This window comes from Cotesia typhae, unplaced genomic scaffold, assembly GCF_013202065.1.
Source record: "Cotesia typhae breed Kobodo isofemale line unplaced genomic scaffold, CoteBio_Ctyphae scaffold_91, whole genome shotgun sequence".
Taxonomy (NCBI): Eukaryota; Metazoa; Arthropoda; class Insecta; order Hymenoptera; family Braconidae; genus Cotesia; species Cotesia typhae.
In genome coordinates this window covers 1,061,443-1,087,539 of record NW_027423781.1, presented here as the reverse complement: position 1 = coordinate 1,087,539, position 26,097 = coordinate 1,061,443, and the positions used below count along the sequence as shown (strand labels likewise).

The window sequence follows — 26,097 nt, the reverse complement described above, 5'->3', positions numbered from 1 at the left end:
TATAAGATTTTACCATGCAATCTTTCTACGTGGTTCTGTTGTTATTTATATTCTGGAGCAGAAAAACTTTGTTGCCTACTTGTAAGTAAAATAGGCACACAATGCAATACCTTTTATTTACGTTGAAGGAACATGTTGGACTGTTGTTATGCTACATTGAAACCAAACATCGACTGATTACTTTGGGAAAATCCAATGAACGGCTGAACCCGTAAATTGGCTTCATTCCAATATAGCAGTACCTATCTGGAGTTCCCGCGGGTTACGATAAGATCAAGGTCAATTTAAAGTAATGTTGCATTAGCTATAAAGTTGTTCATAAAGACTTTTAAATGATGATAGATTAATTTGATAGAGAAGAGTAGTTTTATAATGCTTGTGAGGATAAATTTAGTGGATATGGTTGTGTAAAGTGTATGTTGTGGATTAAATAAAAACTAAATTAATAATTATTGAAGATTTTATTTTAAGACTAATTCAAAATATTTAATCATTGTATGATTACGATCGTGTAAATGAACAGGTAAATTAACAATATAATAAGAATGATAGTTATTGAATAACAAATCGAAGACCTTGCTACCTTCCAGCTGCACCGGAATCGCCTGTGCGACAAAAGTATATTTTTATATTTGTGACATAATTAAACTTATGCACTTCAATCTTATCGTATGACAACTTACTTGGGCGGTTCTAAGCGATCGTAAGTCACAATAGTCCATTCATCGTCCGTAACCTGCTCCTGAGACGTCGAAGGACCTGCTGACGTCGACGGAATCGGATCAATTTCAAGTCTGAAAATTTCAAGGAAATATTAAAACGTGCTTTTCATTAAAAAAAAAGCTCTACCAAAAAAATAATATTGTAACATTTATATGTTTATACTTACACGGTATTTTTAAGCAACTTGTTTTTTCGAATTGTGTAGGTCGTTTGAAAAACATAATTGTGTCTTTCGGGACCTGTGATGCCTTTGAGCTTTAAAATCCTGTAAAAGTAATTTAAAATTACTAAAGCATTTTTACTTTATTAAAGGACGAGTATTCTGAGGTCCATAGTTACAGGCATTATCTCGGATAGCTTAACGGGTAGAGCCTTTGGCGCGTAACCAAATGGTCCGGGTTCGAGTCCCGGTTTGGGCGGTCCGACTTATTTTTTCGGTTACTGAGAAATTTCTAAGGCCGAAATTTGTCTTTAATTGTCTCTTATAAATAAATAAATTAATTAAAAGAAGGAAATTTGTATAGATAAAATACTTACTTTTTGACGTCTGGTATGAGCGTCAAAACTTTGTAAGATTTAGAATTCAACACAATCAAAGGCGAAATGATGTGATTAGATTTTATAACCATCGGCATACATTGTCTGAAAATTAATCAAAATAAAATTGTAATAACTAACTTATAATTTTTTAAGCCAAATAATTAAACAAAGTTTTAAATACTTACACTGGCTCTTGTTCCCCTCGACGAATTCCGTGAGGCTGAAACGGCAGCATCACAATTTTGCTCGGTAAAATAAGTTCCATTATAAAAGTACCTTCATCGTTTCTGAAAATGAAGTTTAATAATTGTTCAAGTCCAAAAATTAGAGGCAAAATCTAACAAATAAAAAAAAAGGACACTTACATTTCTTCTATCTTTTCTAAAAGATATTTCGGCTCATTTTCAACTTTGGTAATTAGTGCCGACACGTTTTTTATGGTTATGACTACTCGCTGACCTCTTCGATAACGGATAATTGCATTCTTAACGAAATCTACAAACACCTGTCGTGCAATATCCACCTGCCATTCTTTTGGCACTTGAATTTCCGAAGTCAAGTATTGGTATTCACTCATTTTTTTATTCTAAAAACTGTATTAAAATTTTCAATTAAACACATCAAACTAATACATAAATTCACGGATAATTTTTTAGGGATAATAATTACCTCAATGCTGGAGCTGTGTTTACTAGATCGATTCAAAAGAGCGACTAAATTAACGGGAGTTATTTTTATAAGTTACTCCAGTTATTAAAAACACCCCGATAACGGTTCCACCAGAAAATAATAATAACATTGTGAAGCATACTTAGGGAAAATAGCAGAAATAATGTGTCTCATTAGTGTTATCAGCTGGAATATATAAAAATAACTTGTGACCTATGACATAATTAAAAATTGGGAAAACCTACATGATTTCATCGCGAAACAAACAACGTACACGGAAAGAAAATTGAAGGAATTTTTACTATTTTACTATCGTTATTTTTATTTCATAAAATAGTAACGGTGGGCTATACTTCTCATTTAATAATTTTTACGATCTATCATTGTAAATTTTATCTAACAAACAGGACCACCGAGAGACTCAAAAAGTCCAATTCTCTAGACTAATGTTTTATGTCGGATAATGTAATTAAATTTGGCAACTTCTTGAAGCCGATATACTATGTTATTAATGTTACTTTTGGGACTTCCTTGAATTGTACTCTAATTACGAGCTTCGGTCACGCAAATAGAGATAAGAGAGTTATCTATAGGCCCGACATTATTTCGCAAGTACCGAGAATTATGTTTGTTTAAGATTCGAATGAGTTTAAGAATGGAATGAAGTACCAATAATGAATTCAATTAAAGAAATATTTTATTTAATGGACTGGACTTAATTATTTTGGTAAAATAAACTATCGAAGTCACGTGAATCTCAAAGCTATAATTAGTTTAAATTTATAATCTAATAATATACAATTTACCGTCGATACCATTGATAGTGTTTACATTCCGATATATGAGTCGCAAGGGAACGACCGGATAAAGTTAATTAAATTTTGAGAGGGCACGGCGAAGGATATATAAGTTCCACTACCGTGAAATGGAAATTAGTTTAAAAAGTGCTATCACCGAGTTATCAACAATAGTTGAATTAAATTCGATAGAAAAAACACTACGAAAAATGGCGACAAACTACGTTGCAGATATCAATGGAAGTGATTTTCTAAGCTTTATAAACAAACCTGATTCATTACCCAGGATAATTGCGGAATATTACGCAATAGTCCCCAAGCACGAAGAAGAAGAGGAAGACAGTGCGTCGGCTCAGAACGCGAAAAAGTGTAAAAAGGAACGAGGTATGCATCTTACGCGCTATCTTAACCATCCCATCAACCTCAGGAATGATGGGACAGTCCTTGACGCAAGTTTCGTCGATGGTTATGATTTCGAGCGGAAGTACATTTGCATAAAAAGTTTGCAAGAAAATGACTGTGACAAATTTTGGCAACCGGTATCGAATTACAAAGTGCAAATTATAGTGCTGATGAGTCGATTAAGCGATAAGAAGTGTTACCAATACTGGCCCCCAAAGAAGGGCTGTGTGATAGTGAGTGATCAGTTTAGAATTAAGACCCTGGAAATTAGTATCATGCCACATTTTAATTTAACTTTATTAAGTCTGACCGACAAGTTTGGCCGAGAGCAAAAAATATCGCATTATCAATACACCGCTTGGCCGAGGGATAACTTTTCTCACAACCCGAATGCATTCATAGATTTTTATTACAGTATCAAAGACATGTGCCTTCAGTTAGAGAGACAAACGGCTGATAAGAAAATCCCTCCTATAATTGTTCAATGCCTTGACGGGATTGGTAGCTCTGCGGTGTTTTGCGTATTTGATATATGTGCTGCGCAATTTGACAAAACCGAAACCTTGTCACTGCCAAGTGTGCTTAGCAAAGTTCACCGGCAAGATAATGGATTTACGATATATTTAGATAACTATATCTTGTGTTACCAATTTCTTGGAGAATATGTTAAGAAGAAAATGTTTCCACTGTCTTTATCGAATTTTGATATTACTAGGTTGTAATTTACTTTGTACATCACATAATTAAGTCAAATACTCACTGTAATAATAAATTTTATATCACAATTTTAAAATCTATTTTTAAATTTTTCATCGTCAATTTCTCGAAATATTTTAGTGCGTACGTTAGTATTCTATGCTAAAATGCCAGTTTGTTATTGATGTTATTCTCATGCGTCTATATTTAAATGTGAATTTTTTATTGTAAATTTTTAAATTAGATTCTAGATGATTGCTTGTTTTGAACTTTGGATTGTATTTAATAAACATTTCTTGATAGTTAATAAATATTCTACAGTTAGGCTTTGTTAAACTGCACAATAAAGATTTATAATTAATAAACAATGTTGTTTATTTCAATAAAATAACAATTTCTTCTATTAATGTACATTTTTTCCAAAGCTTTAAAGATGATTTACTAAAAAGCATAGTTAAAGCTTAAAAAAACTTGCGTTGAAAGTGGAAAATTCGTATCCAAAAAGTGAATTTAGATAGTGAGTACCATACATGCGTCATATCAGATCTGTAATTGAAAATAGTACTCTGTTAAAATATTACATTTCGCAAAAGTAATAAAATGTATCTCTTGAATGCATCAATCAATTTTCAATATCTAACGATATGTTACTTTCAAATCTTATCGTAAAATTATATCCTCGGTAAAACTAATAAAGTATTTCTAGATATAATTTATCTGCTGAACGTAAATCAAACGTCGAATAAAAGCTAAGTATATCACTTTCAAGGCGTTTGACTGCACAAAACTATATTGGTTTTCAGTTTTACGAGCAGTATCGTGTAAGCCACTCTGGAACTCTGTTTACGTTTAAATTTAACGATGGACAGTAGTTGCGTTGCTAAAGTTTCGACAAAAGACTTTTTGAAAAGAAGAACACAACCGAATTGTTTCAAACTGATACGAGATGAGTACTACAACATTGTGTCTCGGCCGATGGATAAAGCAATTAACAGCTTCATGAAGTCGGAAAATGAACCAAAAAACCGATACCTGGACATTCCGTGCTGGGAGCATTCACGCGTTGTGCTGAATACCAAAGAAGGATCTAACTACATCCACGCGAATTGGATAGATGGCTTTGAAGAGCCGAAGAAGTTCATCGCCACTCAAGGTCCCTTGGTGAACACCGCTGCAAACTTCTGGAGGCTCGTGTGGCAGCAGTGTTGTTATGTAATAGTGATGCTAACTCCAACTGAAGTTAACGGTGGAGAAAAGTGTTACCAGTATTGGTGCACCAGAGAAAATGGGTCGCTGGACATAGACGACTTCCGCATCAAAACTCTGAAAGTCACGGCTCGGTACAATTACGTCCGGACACTGATTGAAGTCACGGATAAATCCTTGAAGACATCGAGGAAACTGAGTCACTTCCAGTGCAGCAATTGGTTTGAATACAACACTCCTTCTGACTTACAGTGTTTCGTCTACTTCACCAACATGATCGACAGAGTACGTCGAGTCTACATGGAGCTACTCCGTTCGCAATCCGATTCGGTTGAGCTACTCCAACCAAAAGATCCGTTGCTCTGCCCAATAGTGGTGCACTGCAACGCTGGCGTCGGCAGAACTGGAACCTTCTGCGCCGTGGACATCTGCTTGAACCAAGTCGTGAAAACTTCAGAAATTTGTGTACCCAATGTGGTTTTTAATGTGCGTGAGCAACGATATGCTGGTGTTATGAGTTTTAAGCAGTACTCGTTCATTTATGAAGTGCTACATTACTTTTTAAGTGTGCAAAAAAATGTTGATAATCCATCCTTTATCAAGTGACTGAACGAAAGTTGTTCGAAAAATAGGACATCTTTGATGTTAAATCCAGTAAGGTTTACGACGCTAAATTGGAAGCTCTTCAAGACAGAAAAAGTCGTTTGTATTAATAAATAAAATAGGTAATGTAACTAACGCACCAGACAGTATGCCGCCGTTGATTGAGTATGTAATCCAGTTTAGGCGTAAATATTTGGGTCAACTAGTGTGAAAGATGTTTTATTATATTATTAAACTTCACACGTTTTATACCGACAACTTAGTACGGTCTGCAATCAAAAATGTATCTGTTTTATTTCGTTTAAAGATTTATAAATGTGCAAATCATATTAATTTAAAGAAACTTTTGTACAAGTGTATTGTGTGTTACAAATAAATTTTTGTACTAAGTTTTACAGAAACTTTATTTAAAGAACAACTGAATTTACGTATCAATTTATGGGCTGCTATTTTTAACCTCTGCTCATAAATAGGCCATTTTCCTTCTAGTTTGACTCACATGTGATAAGCTACTTGGGTAAAATCATTATTACCATCTGAATAATAAGGACAGAATAAGCCGCGCGAATAGGCTATTTCAGTCTCACAAACAACAAACTAATAAACGTATAATCCGTCCAATAGCTGGCCTATAAAAGCACAATGTTGTAGTTTGAAGCGATATACGTGTCTAAGTACAAGTCTTGTTAAGTTCATTTCTGTTAAGCTTACTTCTGTGATTAAATAGTGTATTGAATCAAAAGTTAACATGTTATCACCAAGGTTTATTACCATTGTGGTCAAAAGGCATTGAAAGTTAAACAAATACTGAAAAAATTGAAGATAAGAGAAGTTATATAACGGATTCCAAAACATTTGGAATTTAGTTTGGAGTAAACTGGAGTTATTGCTGAGTTTATCCAGTCTCCTCTGTGCATCGAAGCTGAAAGTTTTTCTTCACAATGGCCACAGGCGTCTTTGGGACGTACCAAAGCTGCTATTATTTGCAGCATATAATCGAATCAGGAACAAAATACATCGAAAGGATTTATCGAGAGCACTATACCATTCTCAACATGCGAATAGTCGTCCCTTGTAAACAATGTAAGAAATGGAAAAATATCAAGAAGAATTGGTATCAAAACATCGAATGTTGGGATTCTACTCGGGTGTGTTTAAGAAAAAAGGGATCCAACTACATCCATGCGAACTATGTTGATGGTTTTGAACAAGTCCGGAAATTCATAGTGACCCAAGAACCGATGGACAACACACTCGAGGACTACTGGAGCATGGTTTGGCGGACTGGTGCTAGGGTTATTGTGATGTTGAATGGTACCGATGGACCTGCAGTGCCCTCTGTAAGTGACGATAACCAATTGGAAGGATTTACAGTCACCGTAACAAGTATCGCTGTGCAAAAGGATTACGTTGAAATGGGTATAAATGTATTCAATATTAATACTATGCGATCAAAAACTGTTCATTTTTTCAAATACCTGAGCTGGCCAAAAGAAGGTATTACTGATATATCGACGCTTATCAGTTTCATGATAGCAGTGAATGAGAAGCACCAGTATTACATGAAACCCGCCTTGATGAATCCGCCGAGTCCAATAGTTATCTACAGTACCACTGGCATCGAAAGTGCTCCAACGTTTTGTGCCGTGGATATCTGTATGTTTCAATTAGTGAACTCAGCAACTATATCAATACCATCAGTTGTGTTCAACATTAGACAACAGAGACGTTCAAGCTTCGAGTCTTTAGACCATTATGTTTTTATCAATAATGTGATAGTTCATTTTCTAGCAACTATTCCTCCAAATTCTAAATTGTATCATCTATTATTTTCTCGTCGTTTCAATGAAAGTGCGCATTTCTTATCACATCCATAAACCTAAAGTTGTTTATTATAGTTATCATACTCAAAGGAAAATGAATCAGTGTCCACAAACCACAAAACGGTTTTACTAATAAATATAGCATACTATTGTACTGGCGGCGTGAGTATAATGAAATCCTTCGTTGCGATCACACTCCAGCTAGATTTTTCCTGGCTTACTTTGGAATTAACTTTCGCGAGGATGACTAACAATCTCTTGATATTTATTCCAGTCAGCGATTACATACAGCGAGCCAAAGACCCGAAATGGATCGACATAGTCGTTCAAAAACACTTGCAAGTCATCAATTTAACTATAGCGAGTACTTGTGATATCTTTTACTTACCGAGAAACAGGAAGAAAAACCGAAATATGAAGTATCCATGCTGGGACATTTCTCGGGTGGTGCTCAAATCCAAAAAAGGCTCGGACTACATCAATACCAATTATATGGCTGGAATTGACGGAAGATGTAAATTTATAACGACGTAAGAACCGATGGCAACGACTTTCGATGACTTTTAGAGCATGATCTGGCAGGAAAACTCTCGGATCATCGTGATGCTGAATGGTACCAAGCAAGAATCACAACCTCCAAGCCCCCAGTATTTCTGCATGACCCAAGATCATATATTGAAGGAGTTTATCATCAAAGAAGAAATCATTAGGATGGAATCCCATTACATGTACACACAGTTGATCATTGTTCATATATCCAGTGGAGAATCGAGGATGATCCATCACTTCAAATATTTTGACTGGATAGAAATTGGCGTTCCTGATGTAGGATCGTTTCTTGAATTGCTGCTAATAGTCAATAAGCAAGACCAGTATTATTTCAAGCAATCACTGTTGGCTAAGCAATTTCTACCAGGTCCAATTGTCGTCCATAGCAATCTGGGTATCGGAAGGACGGCAGTATTTTACGTCGCAGACATGTGCCTGTATCAAATTCTTCACACAGAAACGGTGTCAGTGCCGTTAATGGTGCTGAAAGCCAGGCAACAACGGCGATCCAGCATCTCAACTTTGAACCACTAAATGTTTCTTAATAGTTTCATCGCTTTTTTGCTGATCGCCATTAGATCTAATCCTGTAATTTTCTTCGAATTCCGATCTCACTTAAGCATCCTTGATGCGTTTTTATTGTCGCTAGATTTTAATCGTACTGTATAAGTCATGTATTCAATATATTTATAGCATTAATTGGTGTTTCATTTATTTTGCTGAGGTTTTGTAAGAGTTTTATCAAAGTGCAAAAAAATAAATATGATGGTGCTACCATTACTTTTGGCGTACACACATGAATGGTACGTGAATAATAACTTTGATGTCACGAAGAAAATTATATATTTCGACACTATATTTTTCCTTGATATAGTGAATATAAATTATTACTGCATTGACGTCGTGACATCCAGTAGAGAAGGGAAATGTCAATTTTAAACTCAAAAATATAGTTTATGTTATTTTGAGCTCAAAAGTCTGATAAGAATTTCATAAAACACTATTTTTTTAATTTTCAAACTGCAATATCTTTTGAAATAATTAACTGATTTTCACACTAATACCAAAATGATAAAATTCTGATCTTTTTCCAAATCCTTTACTCGAGTCTTTAGACAGAGGAGAATTTTGTCCATCACTAGCACTCCTACGACAAAATTTATGTTTCTTTGTAGCGTGTTAAATTATCCCTTCTCTTTTCTAAAATATTTAAAATATTCTACCGTGGAATTATTATATAAATATCGTACTGGAAAATCTTTTATAAGATGACTACGACTCAATTAGGTCTCAGTTTGATACAACCATTACTCGCGATACCATTGGATCCTAACAGATCTGAAATAAATGAATACCAAAAGCGTCCAAAATTTTCAAAGCAGCTCTAGAAAACATCGCCATATTCTATCAACAAAGAAGATCAAGTTCGATCCTTCTGTGAGCTTCTTCAACGGCCATGACATCACAAAGAAGTTCATGGTGTTCAAAGAGTCGGCATCTAACATCTCATTTCCCGAATTTTGGGATTTGATATGGAAAACTGGTAGCAGAGTGATCGTGCGATTTGACAAAGGAACATCGATGAAGCATTTTTGGCTGAACAGTTCTTCATCCCTTGAATATAGTGTCGGGAGGTATACTCTGTGGAAGAAGACGATAATCGATAAATATTACACTCAGATAAACTTGACTGTAAGGAACGACAAAGAAAATAAGTCAAGGAAGATAATACACTACCAGTACCACGACGTTCCAGATCATCAGGCGCCCTTCTACTCCACGCAGTTCATATGCTTTTGGAAAATGGTGAACCAGAGACATGAGGGCTGCATCTTGGAAGGAGCTACAGGGAAGAAGAAAGCTCTCAGCCCAATTGTGATGTACAGCGCCAAATGTTTTGAAAGACTTGTGTCGATTTGTGTGGTAGACATCTGCCTGGACCAATTGACGGAGGAACAACCAGTGTCAGTAGATAAAATTTTTACGAGTATCAAAAACCAGTTGTTTCTCCATTCGATCAGCTCGGATGAAGAGGAATTCGTTAAAAAGACTTTGCAGCACATTCAACGCTCATTTGTTTGGAGAAAAAGAGAAGACAACAACAGTGGCCTTGAAATTAAATCATTCAGAAATCGAGTTAGAAAATACTGCTTGCTTTTTAAACGCAAGTCTGTTGGTTGAGTGTTTAGTGTCAGAACTGTTGCAAAGGCGAGGTATTTTTGTGATAGTGTATACAGACACGTGGAATGACTATGCGGAGCAGATAGGTGTGCATAACCTGTTGATTTATAAATGAGAGGAACGTTTGTGATATGTTTACGAAAATGATAGGTTTGTTGGTGGAAAATTAGCTTAATTAATTGAAATAAAGTTATTTTTTATGTAACTTATGAATCTTTTTTAATTTAGTGAATTTTATACTTCACGAGATAACAGGTCTCAAAAGAACCCGAAATGGATTTCATTGAAAGGGATGTTATTTATAAACAAGCGTGCAAAATCGCTAGATTTTTGAGCATCAAGCAGCATAATTGTTTCCAATGTACCTATAGAAGCCAAGTTTCATGAAAATTAAAGTTTAGAGTTGTTGAAAGTTCAAACTCTAAGGTCCAGTTAGCAAAACCGTTTGCGACCGAAATAATCTTAACAATTATAGGTATCGAGCGTTGTTGACATATTTTATGATCGCAACGTTGACAGGAGGCAATTAAGATAAGAATTGACCCTATTCGTGATTCGGATTCGGCAGATTAAGACAATAATAATTTTTCAAATTTTCTATTTTTTTTTTTTTGGATTTAAATTCTTAGATTTCGACATTGAACATAGCCCTGGTCGAAGCTCAGTACATTTTGTATGGAAAATCGTATAACCCCACCAGTAACAATGGCGATCTGGAAATTTTTAAACTTAGCACATTTTCAGCTGCCGGGTAGATGACGTCACGATGAAATTAATGTCAAGGGTAATTCACGTCATTAATGGCTTTATAATGAGTTCAATATAGAGGGCACGCTGAGTATTGAACTCAATCCATGTGTATTCGTCACGTAAGTAAGATCGTTCGTTTTTATGATACGGCCCTGACACTTGTTATGTAATGCTGATAAAGGTGAATTTACATTATGAACATGTTGGTTACTTTTGGGGTATAGTTATTGAGCAAGTTACGGATGAAGTGTCTAGTATACAGCTTTTAGAATTTTAAAAGGGAAAAATGTTTTGCTTTGAAAAATTTCCTTCATAAATAGATAATTTGATCTTCACCTGTTGCCATATAGAAGAGATCTGTTCAACATTTCTATTTAGAATTATAACGTTTGATTAATCACCCTCATAAATAGATAATTTGATCTTCACCTGTTGCCATATAGAAGAGATCTGTTCAACATTTTGATTCTAAACCGAGAAAGCTGTATAAGTTACACTTCATGTGTAACTTGCTCAATAACTATACCCTAGAAGTAACCAACATGTTCACAATGTAAATTCACCTTTATCAGGACTACATAACAAGTGTCAGGACCGTATCATAGAGGCCAACGATCTTACTTACATGACGAATACACATGGACTGAGTTCAATACTCAGCGTGCCCTCTATATTGAACTGTTTATGATGCCATTGAGTACGTGAATTGCCCTTGATATTAATTTCGTCGTGACATCATCGATCCGACAGCTAAAAATTTGCTAAGTCTAAAAATTTCCAGATCGCGACTATTACTGGTGGGGTTATACGATTTCCCATACAAAATGTATTGAGCTTCGACCAGGGCTATGTTCAATGTCGAAATCTAAGAATTTAAATCCAAAAAAAAAAAATAGAAAATTTGAAAAATTATTATTGTCTTAATCTGCCGAATCCGGATCACGAATAGGGTCAATTCTTATCTTAATTGCCTCCTGTCAATGTTGCGATGATAAAATACGTCAACAACGCTCGATACCTATAATTGTTGAGATTATTTCGGTAGCAAGCGGTTTTGCTAACTTGACCTCGGAGTTTGAGCTTTCATCAACTTAAAACTATAATTTTTATGAAACTTACCTTCTATGGGTACATTGGGAACAGTTATGCTACTTGATACTAAAAAATCTAGCGATATTGCACGCTCGTTTATGAATCACATCCCTTTCAATAAAAGTTGAAGACCTATTAGTATCTATCTCGTGTAGTATTGACTCCATTCAAAATATAAGTGGTTTAGATTAAAAAAGATTTATTAGACACATAGAAAATATATTTATTTCAATCATAGTTATTGATTGATTCATCCAACCGCAAACTTACTTACTAATAACAATTTATTGCCTACGTTACTTAGTGGTTTACTAAAGACATTGTTTACAATTTAAGTAGTACAATCCATGTTAATACCCATTATTACAAGTCGACAAAACAGTTAATGTAACATTATTATCATTCTCATTCAAAAAGGGGCAGCTTACGGCTACGTCAAAGAAAGCTTGCCTGACTGTTTTAAACCTCTATTTCTTCAGTGAAAGACATTCCCTCAAACGACACACAGATATTCATATTCCGCGCTTTTTTAAAAATGTTAATGTCACATAACGATTGATTCGGTCGTAAAAAATTACAAATCATAATACTATCTCGAAAATATTTACAAAATATGTTTTCATTTGAATACGAGAATAGCTTTCATCACAAGACATAAAAGACATGTTTAATAGAATGTTAACTAATTTAATAGATCATAACGTCTGAGAATCTACGCTGTAGTTTTGTGAATCATGGTTGAGCCATGCGTAATTTTTTTTAAAATTTTTTGTGTTAAAGAAAGGGTTAACTACCCTAATAACTAAGGCAATTTACTGTCCCAACTTGTCACCAAGTTGTTGTCTGTCAGCAAGTCTTAAAAACGCACTCGGTTGGTGTCAACTTGATGCCAATACAGTCGAAACCGAATATAACGACATCGTTTATAACGACAGATCGGTTATAACAACCGAATGGCAAGGTCCCGGCCGAATCTCTATATCAACTAATAAGTACACATACCGCCTATGACGACATCGGATACAGCGACATATCGCTTAAAACGATGTTTAAATGACGAAACTTTATCGATATTTATCGGTTATAACGACCAAACGTGTACCTATTCCAGCAAAACAAAACATTACGAACAATTTTCAGCTTTATACAAATAATATGAAAGAATATTTTGCTATCGGCTTATTATTAAGCCTAAAAAGGATTATTCTTCTACCTTATCCGAACCGATTTTCCACTCTTTGCCATTTGACCATTCATGTTTTATAACTTATTCAGTGCGATAGTTGACCGCGTGAATTACAGGTTGATTTTAAAACTTTTGTATTAGATTTTGTGTTTACGTGTTACTATGTCGCAAAAAAGAAAAAGGAAAGGCTTTAGTATTGAAGAAAAATCACATATTATATGGAGATTATAAAATGGCGAGTCAAATAGTGAAATTGCAAAAGAATGTGGAGTCTCACACTCTACGATATCAACGATTTGGAAGTATAGAGATAAAATAAAAACTCTTTTCGAGAACAACTCTTTGAAAATTAAACGATCGAGGACATCTGAACATCAAGTTATGGAAGAGGCTTTATTAACTTGGTTTAAACATCAGAGGGCAAATAATGTTCCAATATGTGGTCCGATCCTGCAACAAAAAGCCAACGACTTCGCTCGTCTTATGGGGAAGGAAAATTTTGAGTGCTCGTCGTCTTGGGTGCAACGTTTCCGTGCTCGTCATAATATTGTGTCAGGAAAAGTTTGCGGGGAGGCGGCTGGCGTTCCTGAAGGCGTGACTGAAGAGTGGCTTTCTCATAAGTGGCCTGCAATCTGCGAAGGATACAAACCAGAAGAAATCTTTAATGCGGATGAAACTGGATTGTTTTATAATTTAACCCCTGACAAGACACTTAAATTCAAAGGTGAACAATGCAAGGGTGGAAAGTTGTTTAAAACAAGGATTACAGTATTGGTTGCTGCGAATATGACTGGATCGTGTAAAAAAAAACTTTTAGTGATAGGAAAAGCTAAAAAACCACGTTGCTTTAAGAACATTCACTCGTTGCCTGTAACATATAAAAACAACACTAGGTCCTGGATGACATCGCTAATTTTTGAAAAATGGCTGCGGTCCTGGGATGCAGAATTGAAATCTGGAGGGAAAAAAATTCTTCTCCTAGTAGACAATTGTCCCGCTCACCCTGTAGTCTCCAATCTAAAATGCATAAAACTTCTGTTTTTACCGCCCAATGTCACCTCTGTTTTACAGCCCATGGATCAAGGAGTGATAAAATCTTTAAAATCACAGTACAGAAAGCTTCAAGTACTACAAATGCTTCAGAATATTGAAACCAGCGAAGGTAAAAAAAGTCTTAGCGTTCTAGATGCAATTCTAATGATATCAGAAGCTTGGGAAAACGTCAAACAGACCACTATAGCCAACTGCTTTCGCTATGCAGGTTTTAAAGATCTTTCTTTATCGCAAGCAGTGGACGATGATGATATTTCGCTAGCGAGAATGATACAATCTCCTACAGATGAAGATAACAACGTACCACTAGCTCAGTTGGTTGCTCAGTTGCACAGATCTACTGCTACAGAACCAAGGTTTGAAATAGAGGATTTTATTGGAATAGATGACAATGTTGCCGTGTGCGCCTTAGCTACTGAGGAAGATATTCTTGCAGAAGCTGAAAGTAACAATCGTAACGCTGACGAAGAAAATGAAGACCAGCAAGACTGTCTAGAGCAGTTTCAACCAACAACAATATACGAGGCTCTTAATGCTATAACAGTTTTACAAAAATTTGTTGCCTTTGACGACAATTCAAGTACTGATGATACCTTGACAACAATGAAACGTAAAATCCAAAATATTTTTGAGACTCAGCTTACAAAAAAACAGACTAAAATGACCGATTACTTTAAAAACTAAGTGAATTCTGTAAACTGTATTGTAGGAACTTTATTTTTTTCATTAATAAACTTATTTTTATGACTATGTACTTGTGTGTATAATATGTGTACTTGTGTGTGTAATATGTGTATAATTTGTGTATAATATGTGTATATTGCTTATAACAACTATCGGACATAACGTCCGAAGTATACGGTCCCTTCAATGTCGTTATATCCGGTTTTGACTGTAATTACAAATTCGGAACTTGACCGCAAGTTGTCGTTAAGTTGGTGGCAATTATCTGACACTAACTTTGTTGGTCTGAAACTCTGGCTATCAGGGTAGATTTTTCTAATTTAGAGAACCATATTTTGCTTAAAAAGATAATGTTTTTTACCTCTCACTCAAGTTATATCACAGATTTGTACTTACAAAAAAAAAAAATATATATATATATATATATATATATATATATATATATATATATCACATATCACATTTACACTATCACAAAAACGGTAGTGCCAACCCTACCCAAACAGTAAACACTCAAAAAACAGATGGTCGTTTAAAAAGTAAACAATACTTCCGAACTCGATCTCTGAAAGAAAACATTTCCGGGGTATACGTCACTGTCATCTTGTTCATTCTTCTAAAGTAACGCGCTTTTGATGTGCTTGACAGTGTTATCAATAAACTCTTGTTCTTCCGCGCTCATAGAATCAAAAGAAACTTGGTACTTGACATCCAAAAGCGTGTCAGGCACCGAGACTGATTGCTCCTCCGTCAACTGGTCCAGGCAAATGTCTATCGCACAGATCGACACCAACCTGTCAAAACATCCGGCGCTGTACATCACAATTGGGCACAGTCCATTTTCCTTCTCTTCCGGTGATGTGATGCCTTCATACTTTTTGTTCACAATCTTCCAGAAGGATATGAGCTGCGCAGAGTAGAAGGGCGTCTGTTGATCAGGAAACTCGTGGTGTTGGTAGTGCGTTATCTTTTTTGACTTCTTTTCTTTGTTGTTTCTTACAGTCAAGATTATCTGAGTGTAATGAAAATTTATCAATGACAATCTTCTTCCATAAGGTAAATTGACCCACATCGTACGCCAGGGATGTATTGCTATTCAGTCATTTATGTCTTATGGATGTACCCTTGTAAAATCGCACGATCACTCTGCTGTCAGTCTTCCATATCAAGTCCCAAAAATTAGGACCTGAGAAATCAGAAGCTGCTTTTTTGACGACCATCAACTTCTTTGGGATGTTATTGCCGTCGACGAAGCTCGCAGAAGTTTCGAACTTGATGTTCTTCATTGCTGAATCATAGCTCCATCTTCTGGAGTTATTTTGCAAAATCGCGCTCTTAGAATTCATATTTTTTAATCCTGGGTGCACTGCTATCGCAAGTAATGGTTGTGTAAAACTGAGGCCTAATCAGGTCGTATTTCTCTTATAACAGATTTTCCGGTGTGATATTTTTAGAGTTATGGTATTGTATGATATGATGTATACACTTGGTGAAAGAGGAAAAACAATCACACTCATAAAGAATATTTACTTTGTAATAGCAGTTTTAGTGTTGGATACAATTATTAATGTAGACTCTTATTGTGAACATTAATTAAGCAGCTTCTCTGATGAAAAACAGTTTTTGATTTAGCACAATTTCAGGGCTTTTAAATGCTAGTTATTAAATCATATTACGATAAGTCCTTGAATTACCTACCAGCTATTGTAACTATACTCTTCGGTTTTATTCTGTTGGTAATAATTCGATTTCCATGTAGGAAGTTTTAAAGTTTGTTAAAATAAGAGATCACTGTTCAGTTCAAACTCAGCCTCCCCTACTAAAGTGAATACTATAAAGTCATCAAGTAAGACATTAACGATCGCTGTACTGCAAAAATATATAGTGACAATTGTAATTGAAATTTATGATTCACGACAAAATACGTTTTTTCTTTTCCATTTCAAAGTATTGTTATAATGAAAATAAGCGTTTATGACAAAAAGTAATGGTAGCAAAACTATTTTCCTCCTTCTTTTGTTTGAATATTAAACGATAAGTATAAAAGGAAAATAAAAATATGTCTTTGATAGAGTATTTATGGAGGTTATAATTAAATTAATAAATAAAGTCTAAAACCTTAACATTTCGGAAAAAAAAATTATGTGTGGTTGAGTTCGTATAAATAAAATATCGATGAATACTATCCGTAACTTTAATAATTTACTTACATTATAGGTCTATAATAACATAAATAACTGAGTGTCATTATGAGCCAAGTGCAAACGAAAATCGAAGTATACTTCAGGTTTCACTTTTATGATACTCAGAAAATTAAGGATGAAATTATGAATGAAAATGTAGTGGTTCAAAGTCGGAATGCTAAATCGCCGTTGTTGCCTGGCTTTCAGCACCATTAACGGCACTGACACCTTCAATCTGTGTATCATTTGGTACAGGCATATATCTGCGACGACAATTGGTTTTGCCGGACGTTGGTTAGTTACAATCGTTCGCTTGAAATAATACTGGTCTTGCTTATTGACTATTAGCAGCAATTCAAGAAACGATCCTACATCAGGAACGCCAATTTCTATCCAGTCAAAATATTTGAAGTGATGGATCATCCTCGATTCTCCACTGGATATATGAACAATGATCAACTGTGTGTACATGTAATGGGATTCCATCCTAATGCTTTCTTCTTTGATGATAAACTCCTTCAATATATGATCTTGGGTCATGCAGAAATACTGGGGGCGTGGAGGTTGTGATTCTTGCTTGGTACCATTCAGCATCACGATGATCCGAGAGTTTTCCTGCCAGATCATGCTCCAAAAGTCATCGAAAGTCGTTGCCATCGGTTCTTACGTCGTTATAAATTTACATCTTCCGTCAATTCCAGCCATATAATTGGTATTGATGTAGTCCGAGCCTTTTTTGGATTTGAGCACCACCCGAGAAATGTCCCAGCATGGATACTTCATATTTCGGTTTTTCTTCCTGTTTCTCGGTAAGTAAAAGATATCACAAGTACTCGCTATAGTTAAATTGATGACTTGCAGGTGTTTTTGAACGACTATGTCGATCCATTTCGGGTCTTTGGCTCGCTGTATGTAATCGCTGACTGGAATAAATATCAAGAGATTGTTAGACATCCTCGCGAAAGTTAATTCCAAAGTAAGCCAGGAAAAATCTAGCTGGAGTGTGATCGCAACGAAGGATTTCATTATACTAATGCCGCCAGTACAATAGTATGCTATATTTATTAGTAAAACCGTTTTGTGGTTTGTGGACACTGATTCATTTTCCTTATGAGTATGATAACTATAATAAACAACTCTAGGTAGTATCAAAAATTTATTTATAACAACAAAATGGATTGACTGTCGATGGATGTGATAAGAAATGCGCACTTTCATTGAAACGACGAGAAAATAATAGATGATACAATTTAGAATTTGGAGGAATAGTTGCTAGAAAATGAACTATCACATTATTGATAAAAACATAATGGTTTAAAGACTCGAAGCTTGAACGTCTCTGTTGTCTAATGTTGAACACAACTGATTGTATTGATATAGTTGCTGAGTTCACTAATTGAAACATACAGATATCCACGGCACAAAACGTTGGAGCTCTTTCGATGCCAGTGCTACTGTAGATAACTATTGGACTCGGCGGATTCATCAAGGCGGGTTTCATGTAATACTGGTGCCTCTCATTCACTGCTATCATGAAACTGATAAGCGTCAATATATCAGTAATACCTTCTTTTGGCCAGCTCAGGTATTTGAAAAAATGAACAGTTTTTGATCGCATGGTATTAATATTGAATACATTCATACCCATTTCAACGTAATCCTTTTGCACAGCGATACTTGTTACGGTGACTGTAAATCCTCCCAATTGGTTATGGTCACTTACAGAGGGCACTGCAGGTCCGTCGGCACCATTCAACATCACAATAACCCTAGCACCAGTCCGCCAAACCATGCTCCAGTAGTCTTCGAGTGTGTTGTCCATCGGTTCTTGGGTCACTATGAATTTCCGGACTTGTTCAAAACCATCAACATAGTTCGCATGGATGTAGTTGGATCCCTTTTTTTTTAAACACACCCGAGTAGAATCCCAACATTCAATGTTTTGAAACCGATTCTTCTTGATATTTTCCCATTTCTTACATTCTTTACAAGGGCCGACTATTCGCATGTTGAGAATGGTATGGTGCTCTCGATAAATCCTTTCGATGTATTTTGTTTCTGATTCGATTATATGCTGCAAATAATAGCAGCTTTGGTACATCTCAAAGACGTTTGAGCACATTGTAGAGAAAAACTTCTCACTTTGTTCAGATAACACCGAATTAACGTTGCTATTATCTCAGTTGATTAGGTACTAGGCTCCGCTGATGATCGACAGCTCTTTATAATTTCTCTTATCTCTATGTTTATTTAACGGTCAAACTGCAGTGACTCTTAATCACCGCGGTGATAAATAAAAACCAGAATATGCATGTACTGATGATAGCTTACGTGGTTCAATCAGAAAATGAATAAGTTGTTTCACAATCTTTTGTGACATAAGCTAAACAGGACTCGGTTGCATATTATGCTTTATTAGTTACCTACTGGATTGAATTGACGTATATCAGTTTGCGGTTTGTCAATGACGTCATACTTAATTATCCCACTCTATGGCTTAGTTACAGTAGTTGTTATTTAAATTGTAATAATGATTTTACCTAAATAGTTTAGCACAAGTGCGTCAATTTAGAAGGAAAAAAATATCGCTATAAATATCGGTTCAGAATTGTAACTCGTTAGTTGACCTTAGGTCATACGTCGATGCAGTTATATTGCTGAGTGAACAGCACTTGAAGGGAGCAGACAATATCTGTAACTTAAATGGGGTGTGAAAATTCTAAGTCGCTAAATTGTAGCGATCTTATTAAATTATTCAACAAGCCGGACGTCCTTAAGCATCTCTGTGAAGAGCACAACAAAATATTGAACAAGAAAATTCAAGGAACGTTCAATGGTTTTGTAGCTGATGAAAACTTCAAGAAAAATAGGTATCCAGATGAGCCGTGCTTTGATCACAGCAGAGTGATTCTACGGAGTGAAAAACATTACGGCGACTACATTAATGCAAGTCACGTGGATGGATTTCAGCACCCGAAGAAGTATATAGTGAGTCAGGCGCCGTTAGAAGAGACAGTCTCAGATTGGTGGAAGATGATTTGGGAAAAAAAATGTGAGCTCATCGTCATGCTGTGCAACCATGTTGAAAACGGAAGGAGCCAGTGCTACTACTACTGGAGCCCAGTTAAAGGAACAACTCTTGAAATTGGCAGCCTGATGGTGAAAACGATTGAAGTTTGTTCGGCCTTTAAGGATTTTCAAATCACAAGTATTGAAGTCACTCACAAGGACGGAGGTCGCTTGAGACTCACTCACTTTTCGTATAAAAAATGGCAAGAGCATCATATTTCTCCAGCAGAGGAAGACTTTCTTCACTTGGTACTGATGGTAAAGGCTTACGATATACGGATGGTCATCCGAAAATCGGATAATGGCTGCCGAAGGGATTCCAACAGTCCAATAGTGGTTCATTGCAACAGTGGGCTTGCGAGAGCTATGACATTTTGCGCTGTTGATATTGCATTGTCTAGTTTTATTAAAACAGGTAAATTTAACCTTTATTCAATTGTTTCAAACCTTAGAAAGCAAATGTACAACTGCCTGTCGAGTGTCGATCAGTATATTTTTTGTTATACAGTTTTGCTTTGCTATGTTGAGTTATATCTTTTTAACTGAGAAAAAAAAATTATTTTTTATATTGAACCTCAATGAAGTTACTTAAACTATTTTTAGTTAAATATAAGCTTAGTAGCTATCTAAATTAATTTTAATACAAAAAACAAAAAAAATAATTCAACCGGGAATCGAACCCGGATCTTTTGGTTGTGCATTAAGAGCTGTGTAATAACTAGTTTTGTAAAATAAACCAATGTAAATTTTAAGCAATGTTTTTAAATAAAAATCTGTGTTATTAAATTGGATAATTTATTTACCTTTCCCTTTACAAAAGTGTTTTTAAATTATATGCATAGGTGACGGAAGTAAAATTGTAACAATAATTAATAAATTATTTTTAAAATGAAATAATTAATTACTTACATAACTATAACAATATTGTTTAAGAATAAATGCCTGAATATTTATAACAATTTAAAATAAAACAGATTGATACATATTTTATCCGCAGACCATACTTATCACTCGTTGATGAACACGTGAAATTTATTAGGCAATAAACCATCTCTCAAAAACTCGGTGATCTAAATATTTACATCAGAATGTAGACTGTACACATAATCATTGGTGACATACAGTCTGGCGCGTTTATTACAGCATGAATATTGTTAATGAACATATACGAGCGTGAGCAATCCTTTCGCCAGCGTAAATTTTTATTTTAACGTCGTAAATCTTACCGTTTTGGTACATCAAAGATGACCTGATTTACAAGCCTTTATAAATCAAAAGTTCCAGAATATTCAAGGCTATTAAAATTATTCTAATAGGCTGTAACTGTTTAGGGAAGCCATAACATTATCTTTGAAATTAGTTCGTTTAATTGAAAGCAGCTACATTTTGCGTATTACAAATTTGAAAATATTTATTAAAGTCGCAGTTTTGTAACATGGTTTTTGTGAAATTGCGTTTTAACTCATGGATTTTTTATTGCCGTCAATTAAAGTCCTTAATGTGGATTTAAACATTAAAAAGAGATTTAAAAGATTCACAATAGAATGAATTGAGTGCGCATTAGAATATTTCAAGTAAAATATTATGAAAAATCTAAACATGGACATAAATTCTAGAGAACTATATTAATAATACTTTAATAAAGTGGTTATAATATAAAATTAAGTACAAGAAAATGTTGAATGCTTTTTGATAACAAGTTGGTGTTAGATAATTTAGATAAAAGGCAACATGAACAACTTATCCTTAATATAGACTCCAAGTAATTGGTAACACAAGACATAGTCATCTAAACAATTCATAAATCCGTATTTTTGCTGGCGAATTTTTTTAAGAACACTAGGCAGTGACAAGGTTTCGGTTTTGTCGAATTGCGTTACACATATATCAAATACGCAAAACACCGCAGAGCTACCAATCCCGTCGAGGCATTGAACAATTATAGGAGGGATTTTCTTATCAGCCGTTTGTCTCTCTAACTGAAGGCACATGTCTTTGATACTGCAATAAAAATCTATGAATGCATTCGGGTTGTGAGAAAACTTATCCCTCGGCCAAGCGGTGTATTGATAATGCGATATTTTTTGCTCTCGGCCAAACTTGTCGGTCAGACTTAATAAAGTTAAATTAAAATGTGGCGTGATACTAATTTTCAGGGTCTTAATTCTAAACTTATCACTCACTTTCACACAGCCCTCCTTTGGGGACCAGTATTGGTAACACTTCTTATCGCTTAATCGACTCATCAGCACTATAATTTGCACTTTGTAATTCGATACCGCTTGCCAAAATTTGTCACAGTCATTTTCTTGCAAACTTTTTATGCAAATGTACTTCCGCTCGAAATCATAACCATCGACGAAACTTGCGTCAAGGACTGTCCTATCATTCCTGAGCTTGATGAGACGGTTAAGATAGCGCATAAGATGCATACCTCGTTCCTTTTTACACTTTTTTACGTTCTGAGCCGACGCACTGTCTTCCTCTTCTTCGTGCTTGGAGACTATTGCGTGATATTCCGCAATTATCCTGGGTAGTGAATCAGGTTTGTTTATAAGGTTTAGAAAATCACTTCCATTGATATCTACAGCGTAGTTTGTCGCCATTTTTCGTAGTATTTTTTCTATCGAATTTAGTTCAACTATTGTTGATAACTCGGTGATAGCACTTTTTAAACTAATTTCCATTTCACGGTAGTGGAACTTATATATCTAATGCCCCACCCACTGAAAACTACGCACTTTGAAAGCATTACTTTAATCGGATCATTCCCCTGTATATTTTTTCGAATGCAAACATCGCCATTCAAGCCTTTGACCTTAAATTGCATGTTTATTACAGGTAATTTAAGCTAATTACAGACTGTGGAGTAACATTACCATTGTATTACTGTATTTTTACAACGTAAATATTTGGACTACATAGTTAGGTTAACAAACTTTGATCACGTAATTAATTATACATTATTTACAATCAATTCTTAAAAACTAATAACATCAAATTTTCTTTCAATCAATAAATATTCGAACAAAATTAAACAGCTGTTACTTGTATCAGAACTCTTTAAACAGTAATAAAAACTTAGAGAGTATTCTATCGATATAAAAATATTCTACTTAACTTAAAACACTTGGATGTTTACAGCCTTGAGTGTCAATACTGCTTTAATCCGTAATCTGGCACAAAAAAGTTGATTCAATCTACTACGCATTTAAGCTTCTTGTTTAGGTTTAATGGGGATAATGTATTTTTTTCCAGCAATTTACGTTAGAGATATGGTAATGCGTTTTAGATTGAATGCACTCAGAAAAACGTTTACAAGTATAAAAATACACTTTTCAGAATTTTTATGTATTAATTTCTTTATATCCCTGCTCTAATACTTCACCGTTAATGTCAACCCAACCCAGATTGCGGAAGCCAGCTAATAGTCCACACAATGGTCGAAGGATTGACGGACGGCCATAATGGACCTCATTGAGATCATACGCAAATAATAATCTAACGACTTGTAGAAACGCGAACGTACATTAACGTCTGAAAAGCTCTCACTGGTCTCCATTTTTGCGAAATTGGTTCGTATTTCCGGTGACGGTCACATTAGTTCCCAAAAGTAATATTAGCGCCATAGTAGATCAGCTTCGACAGTGGGTATAATGAAAATTAGGTTCATTATTGGCCATGTGTCTTAATTAATAATTTTATAGACCATAAAGCTGTCAGCGTTACCCGAATATTATTTCCGTGAATGCCCTTGGGGCGCAATCAAATGGAACTGCTTTCGATTCTCGGCCGGGGCTAACGTTAAATTTACGATTTGGACGTTTAATACCCCAGCCAGCAATATGATGTTTTATGAAGTCTTTAAGTTCAGTTTAACATGGCAACCAAATCTAAAAAAGGTCATATTGTTTGCTGGGACGTTAAATCTACGATTTCAATTTAAACTCAGGTATGTTGTTTGTTTCGCGATAAACTCGTTCAGGTTTTCCCGATTTCAAATCCATTCATAGCTTACCATTTATTTTTATGCCTTCCAGCAGATAACGACAATGAAACATGAAGATCTATATTTGTCACACTGATAGAAGGATTTGTTTATAGTTAAAAATATTTGTTAATATTTAATAAATCATTTATTAGAGACCACTTTTTAGTATTAAATAAATATTTCTTAGTATTTAAAAAGATTTATTAATATTTAATAAATGAATATCAGATTTATTAAATACAAATAAATCATTTTAAATATTAAGAAATATTTATTTAATGCTAAAAAGTGGTCTCTAATAAATGATTTCTTAAATATTAACAAATATTTTTAATTATAAACAAATCTTTCTATCAGTGCATGCAATAGTCACTTATTTTTATTATCATCACGCGTGGACGTGATACATTGTTCGGTCGTTTCTGATAATTGGAAGAGCGGTTTGTGAAAAAAATTGTCGGGACTTCAATCACTCCTTCGAATTTATGTGGTTAACACGTCTTCAGCATTGGAGTAGTTAATTATTCTGCATAACAAATTATCCGTGACTTAGATATTCAAAATTATTAAATCATGAGCGAATACCAAAACTTGACCCAGGACATTATAATACCGAAAGAATGGCCATTGAAGATTGCGAGAAACGCGATTGCTAATATAGTGGAACAAGTGATTAACACTCATCGATCAGGCGTGAAAATTAGCCTCACCGTTGCAGGCGTGTTGGCTTTGGTTACCGATAATGAGAACGGATCTGGATATACTTTTAAAAAGATAAAAGAAATGTAAGTATTGCACGAAGCTTTAGTTTTTTTATTTAGCATACTATTTTCAAGACTAATTGCATACTTTTCAAAAATTTATTTTAGACATGAAGACATTAAACGAGTTGATTTGATTTTACCGGTAAAAACTGAGATAATAATGCCTGAATCTAACTTATTGGGTCCCACAGGATCGGAGAAGTTGTAAGTACTCTTAAATAATTAAAATAAACCAAAATTATTATTTCAAAGTACCATACAGTTGACTTACTTTTTGCTTTCAGAGAAGCTATCATGTTGGACGTGAAAGGTGATCACCCAATTTCACGAATGCTTGTGTCGAATTCTGATCGCCATGTAGTGTTGACTGCTGTACCAGTCATCAAGCTGTAAGTACTTTTCCTAAAACTTAACCACCCATATTTTCCGTGTGTAATTTATTGTTTTTTAAATTTGCTTATTTGAAATTATTGTACAGGCTTTTGGAGAAAAAAGGCGTCAGAGCCGACGAAATGTATGATTATACTGTTCGATCTATATACATCATCAACACTAATTTGTACAAAGACCTATCGTAAGTATAAACTTTATTTATTTCCAAAGCAGGTTTTTTCTTAACTTCCCTAACACTTAATTCTTCTTTTTCATTTCAGACTACAAAAAATGTCGATCTCGTCTCAGTCCGCACATCCTGCCATATCTGTCAAGCGGTTTACTAAATACAAATGGATTATCGAGTATTACGACTACTTGTCACAATACTAGTAAGTTATTTCAACAGTTTCTAAAGCTTTTTTGATCATTCTAATCGAAGTTTTACAGTTTGCCATCAATTTTTATCAAGAGCGCGCAGACAGATCAAAATCACAGTTGGGTTTAGACAATAGAAGGCATTTTGTTTATTTTCTTGATAAGATATTCTTCGTGAGCTAATCTTGATGATACTCTTTGTTAAAGGTAATTCTGGTGCCGTTTAAATTTAGTTCTTTGGTAGCTTTTAAATGTAAAATTATTTTCAATAAACTTTTTTACAATATTAAGTAAGAAACCTAGACTTTTATTTTTAATGTAGCATAACAACAGTCCAACATGTTCCTTCAACGTAAATAGAAAGTATTGCATTGTGTGCCTATTTT

The 26,097-nt window shown here is 34.8% G+C and overlaps 11 protein-coding genes and 1 pseudogene across 15 annotated transcripts; 7 read left to right on the top strand and 5 right to left on the bottom strand.

Moving 5' to 3' along the window:
• Window positions 1–43: 43 nt before the first annotated feature.
• Window positions 44–6,572, bottom strand: LOC141537474 (uncharacterized). Of its 4 annotated transcripts, none has more exons than XR_012480931.1 (8): window positions 6,408–6,572; window positions 1,629–2,118; window positions 1,449–1,550; window positions 1,261–1,365; window positions 1,063–1,175; window positions 890–988; window positions 684–794; window positions 44–605 (listed from the first exon to the last, which is right to left on the bottom strand). XR_012480931.1 is itself a non-coding variant. In XM_074258477.1 (5 exons), exons 1-4 carry the CDS (start codon window positions 1,838–1,840, stop codon window positions 1,082–1,084), a joined length of 513 nt encoding a protein of 170 aa, XP_074114578.1. In that variant the 5' UTR covers window positions 1,841–1,942; the 3' UTR covers window positions 44–988; window positions 1,063–1,081. The 4 variants fall into 4 exon arrangements, 1 of the variants encoding a protein (XP_074114578.1); XR_012480932.1 differs by lacking the exon at window positions 6,408–6,572 and adding an exon at window positions 2,739–2,875 and having other exon boundaries at window positions 1,629–2,073; XR_012480930.1 differs by lacking the exon at window positions 6,408–6,572 and having other exon boundaries at window positions 1,629–1,856; window positions 1,933–2,048.
• Window positions 2,110–3,928, top strand: LOC141537470 (tyrosine-protein phosphatase non-receptor type 9-like). Its single transcript, XM_074258473.1, has one exon. It carries the CDS (start codon window positions 2,858–2,860, stop codon window positions 3,851–3,853), a length of 996 nt encoding a protein of 331 aa, XP_074114574.1. The 5' UTR covers window positions 2,110–2,857; the 3' UTR covers window positions 3,854–3,928.
• Window positions 4,083–5,659, top strand: LOC141537471 (tyrosine-protein phosphatase non-receptor type 9-like). The gene has a single exon (XM_074258474.1). The coding sequence runs from the start codon at window positions 4,689–4,691 to the stop codon at window positions 5,637–5,639; it is 951 nt and encodes a 316-aa protein (XP_074114575.1). The 5' UTR covers window positions 4,083–4,688; the 3' UTR covers window positions 5,640–5,659.
• A 3-nt stretch (window positions 6,573–6,575) lies between the features above and the next one.
• Window positions 6,576–7,613, top strand: LOC141537472 (tyrosine-protein phosphatase non-receptor type 9-like). The gene has a single exon (XM_074258475.1). It carries the CDS (start codon window positions 6,578–6,580, stop codon window positions 7,511–7,513), a length of 936 nt encoding a protein of 311 aa, XP_074114576.1. The 5' UTR covers window positions 6,576–6,577; the 3' UTR covers window positions 7,514–7,613.
• A 23-nt stretch (window positions 7,614–7,636) lies between these two features.
• On the top strand, window positions 7,637–8,556 carry LOC141537476 (tyrosine-protein phosphatase non-receptor type 2-like). Its single transcript, XM_074258478.1, has one exon. The coding sequence runs from the start codon at window positions 8,030–8,032 to the stop codon at window positions 8,540–8,542; it is 513 nt and encodes a 170-aa protein (XP_074114579.1). The 5' UTR covers window positions 7,637–8,029; the 3' UTR covers window positions 8,543–8,556.
• Window positions 8,557–8,562: 6 nt separating this feature from the next.
• Window positions 8,563–11,235, top strand: LOC141537473 (tyrosine-protein phosphatase corkscrew-like). The gene has a single exon (XM_074258476.1). The coding sequence runs from the start codon at window positions 9,356–9,358 to the stop codon at window positions 10,187–10,189; it is 834 nt and encodes a 277-aa protein (XP_074114577.1). The 5' UTR covers window positions 8,563–9,355; the 3' UTR covers window positions 10,190–11,235.
• Window positions 11,236–15,570: 4,335 nt separating this feature from the next.
• Window positions 15,571–16,026, bottom strand: LOC141537410 (tyrosine-protein phosphatase non-receptor type 9-like). The gene has a single exon (XM_074258396.1). It carries the CDS (start codon window positions 16,024–16,026, stop codon window positions 15,571–15,573), a length of 456 nt encoding a protein of 151 aa, XP_074114497.1.
• A 1,051-nt stretch (window positions 16,027–17,077) lies between these two features.
• Window positions 17,078–18,287, bottom strand: LOC141537403 (tyrosine-protein phosphatase non-receptor type 9-like; annotated as a pseudogene).
• Window positions 18,287–19,281, bottom strand: LOC141537406 (tyrosine-protein phosphatase non-receptor type 9-like). The gene has a single exon (XM_074258389.1). The coding sequence runs from the start codon at window positions 19,257–19,259 to the stop codon at window positions 18,294–18,296; it is 966 nt and encodes a 321-aa protein (XP_074114490.1). The 5' UTR covers window positions 19,260–19,281; the 3' UTR covers window positions 18,287–18,293.
• Window positions 19,282–19,345: 64 nt separating this feature from the next.
• Window positions 19,346–20,786, top strand: LOC141537407 (tyrosine-protein phosphatase non-receptor type 9-like). Its single transcript, XM_074258390.1, has one exon. It carries the CDS (start codon window positions 19,841–19,843, stop codon window positions 20,750–20,752), a length of 912 nt encoding a protein of 303 aa, XP_074114491.1. The 5' UTR covers window positions 19,346–19,840; the 3' UTR covers window positions 20,753–20,786.
• Window positions 20,787–21,098: 312 nt separating this feature from the next.
• On the bottom strand, window positions 21,099–24,289 carry LOC141537404 (tyrosine-protein phosphatase non-receptor type 2-like). The gene has a single exon (XM_074258388.1). It carries the CDS (start codon window positions 22,891–22,893, stop codon window positions 21,922–21,924), a length of 972 nt encoding a protein of 323 aa, XP_074114489.1. The 5' UTR covers window positions 22,894–24,289; the 3' UTR covers window positions 21,099–21,921.
• A 134-nt stretch (window positions 24,290–24,423) lies between these two features.
• Window positions 24,424–25,974, top strand: LOC141537409 (uncharacterized). 2 transcript variants are annotated; one of them, XM_074258394.1, is made up of 6 exons: window positions 24,424–24,982; window positions 25,067–25,165; window positions 25,246–25,350; window positions 25,440–25,535; window positions 25,615–25,725; window positions 25,776–25,912. In XM_074258394.1, exons 1-6 carry the CDS (start codon window positions 24,771–24,773, stop codon window positions 25,846–25,848), a joined length of 696 nt encoding a protein of 231 aa, XP_074114495.1. In that variant the 5' UTR covers window positions 24,424–24,770; the 3' UTR covers window positions 25,849–25,912. The 2 variants fall into 2 exon arrangements, with proteins under 2 accessions (XP_074114495.1, XP_074114496.1); XM_074258395.1 differs by having other exon boundaries at window positions 24,427–24,982; window positions 25,784–25,974.
• Window positions 25,975–26,097: the final 123 nt, after the last annotated feature.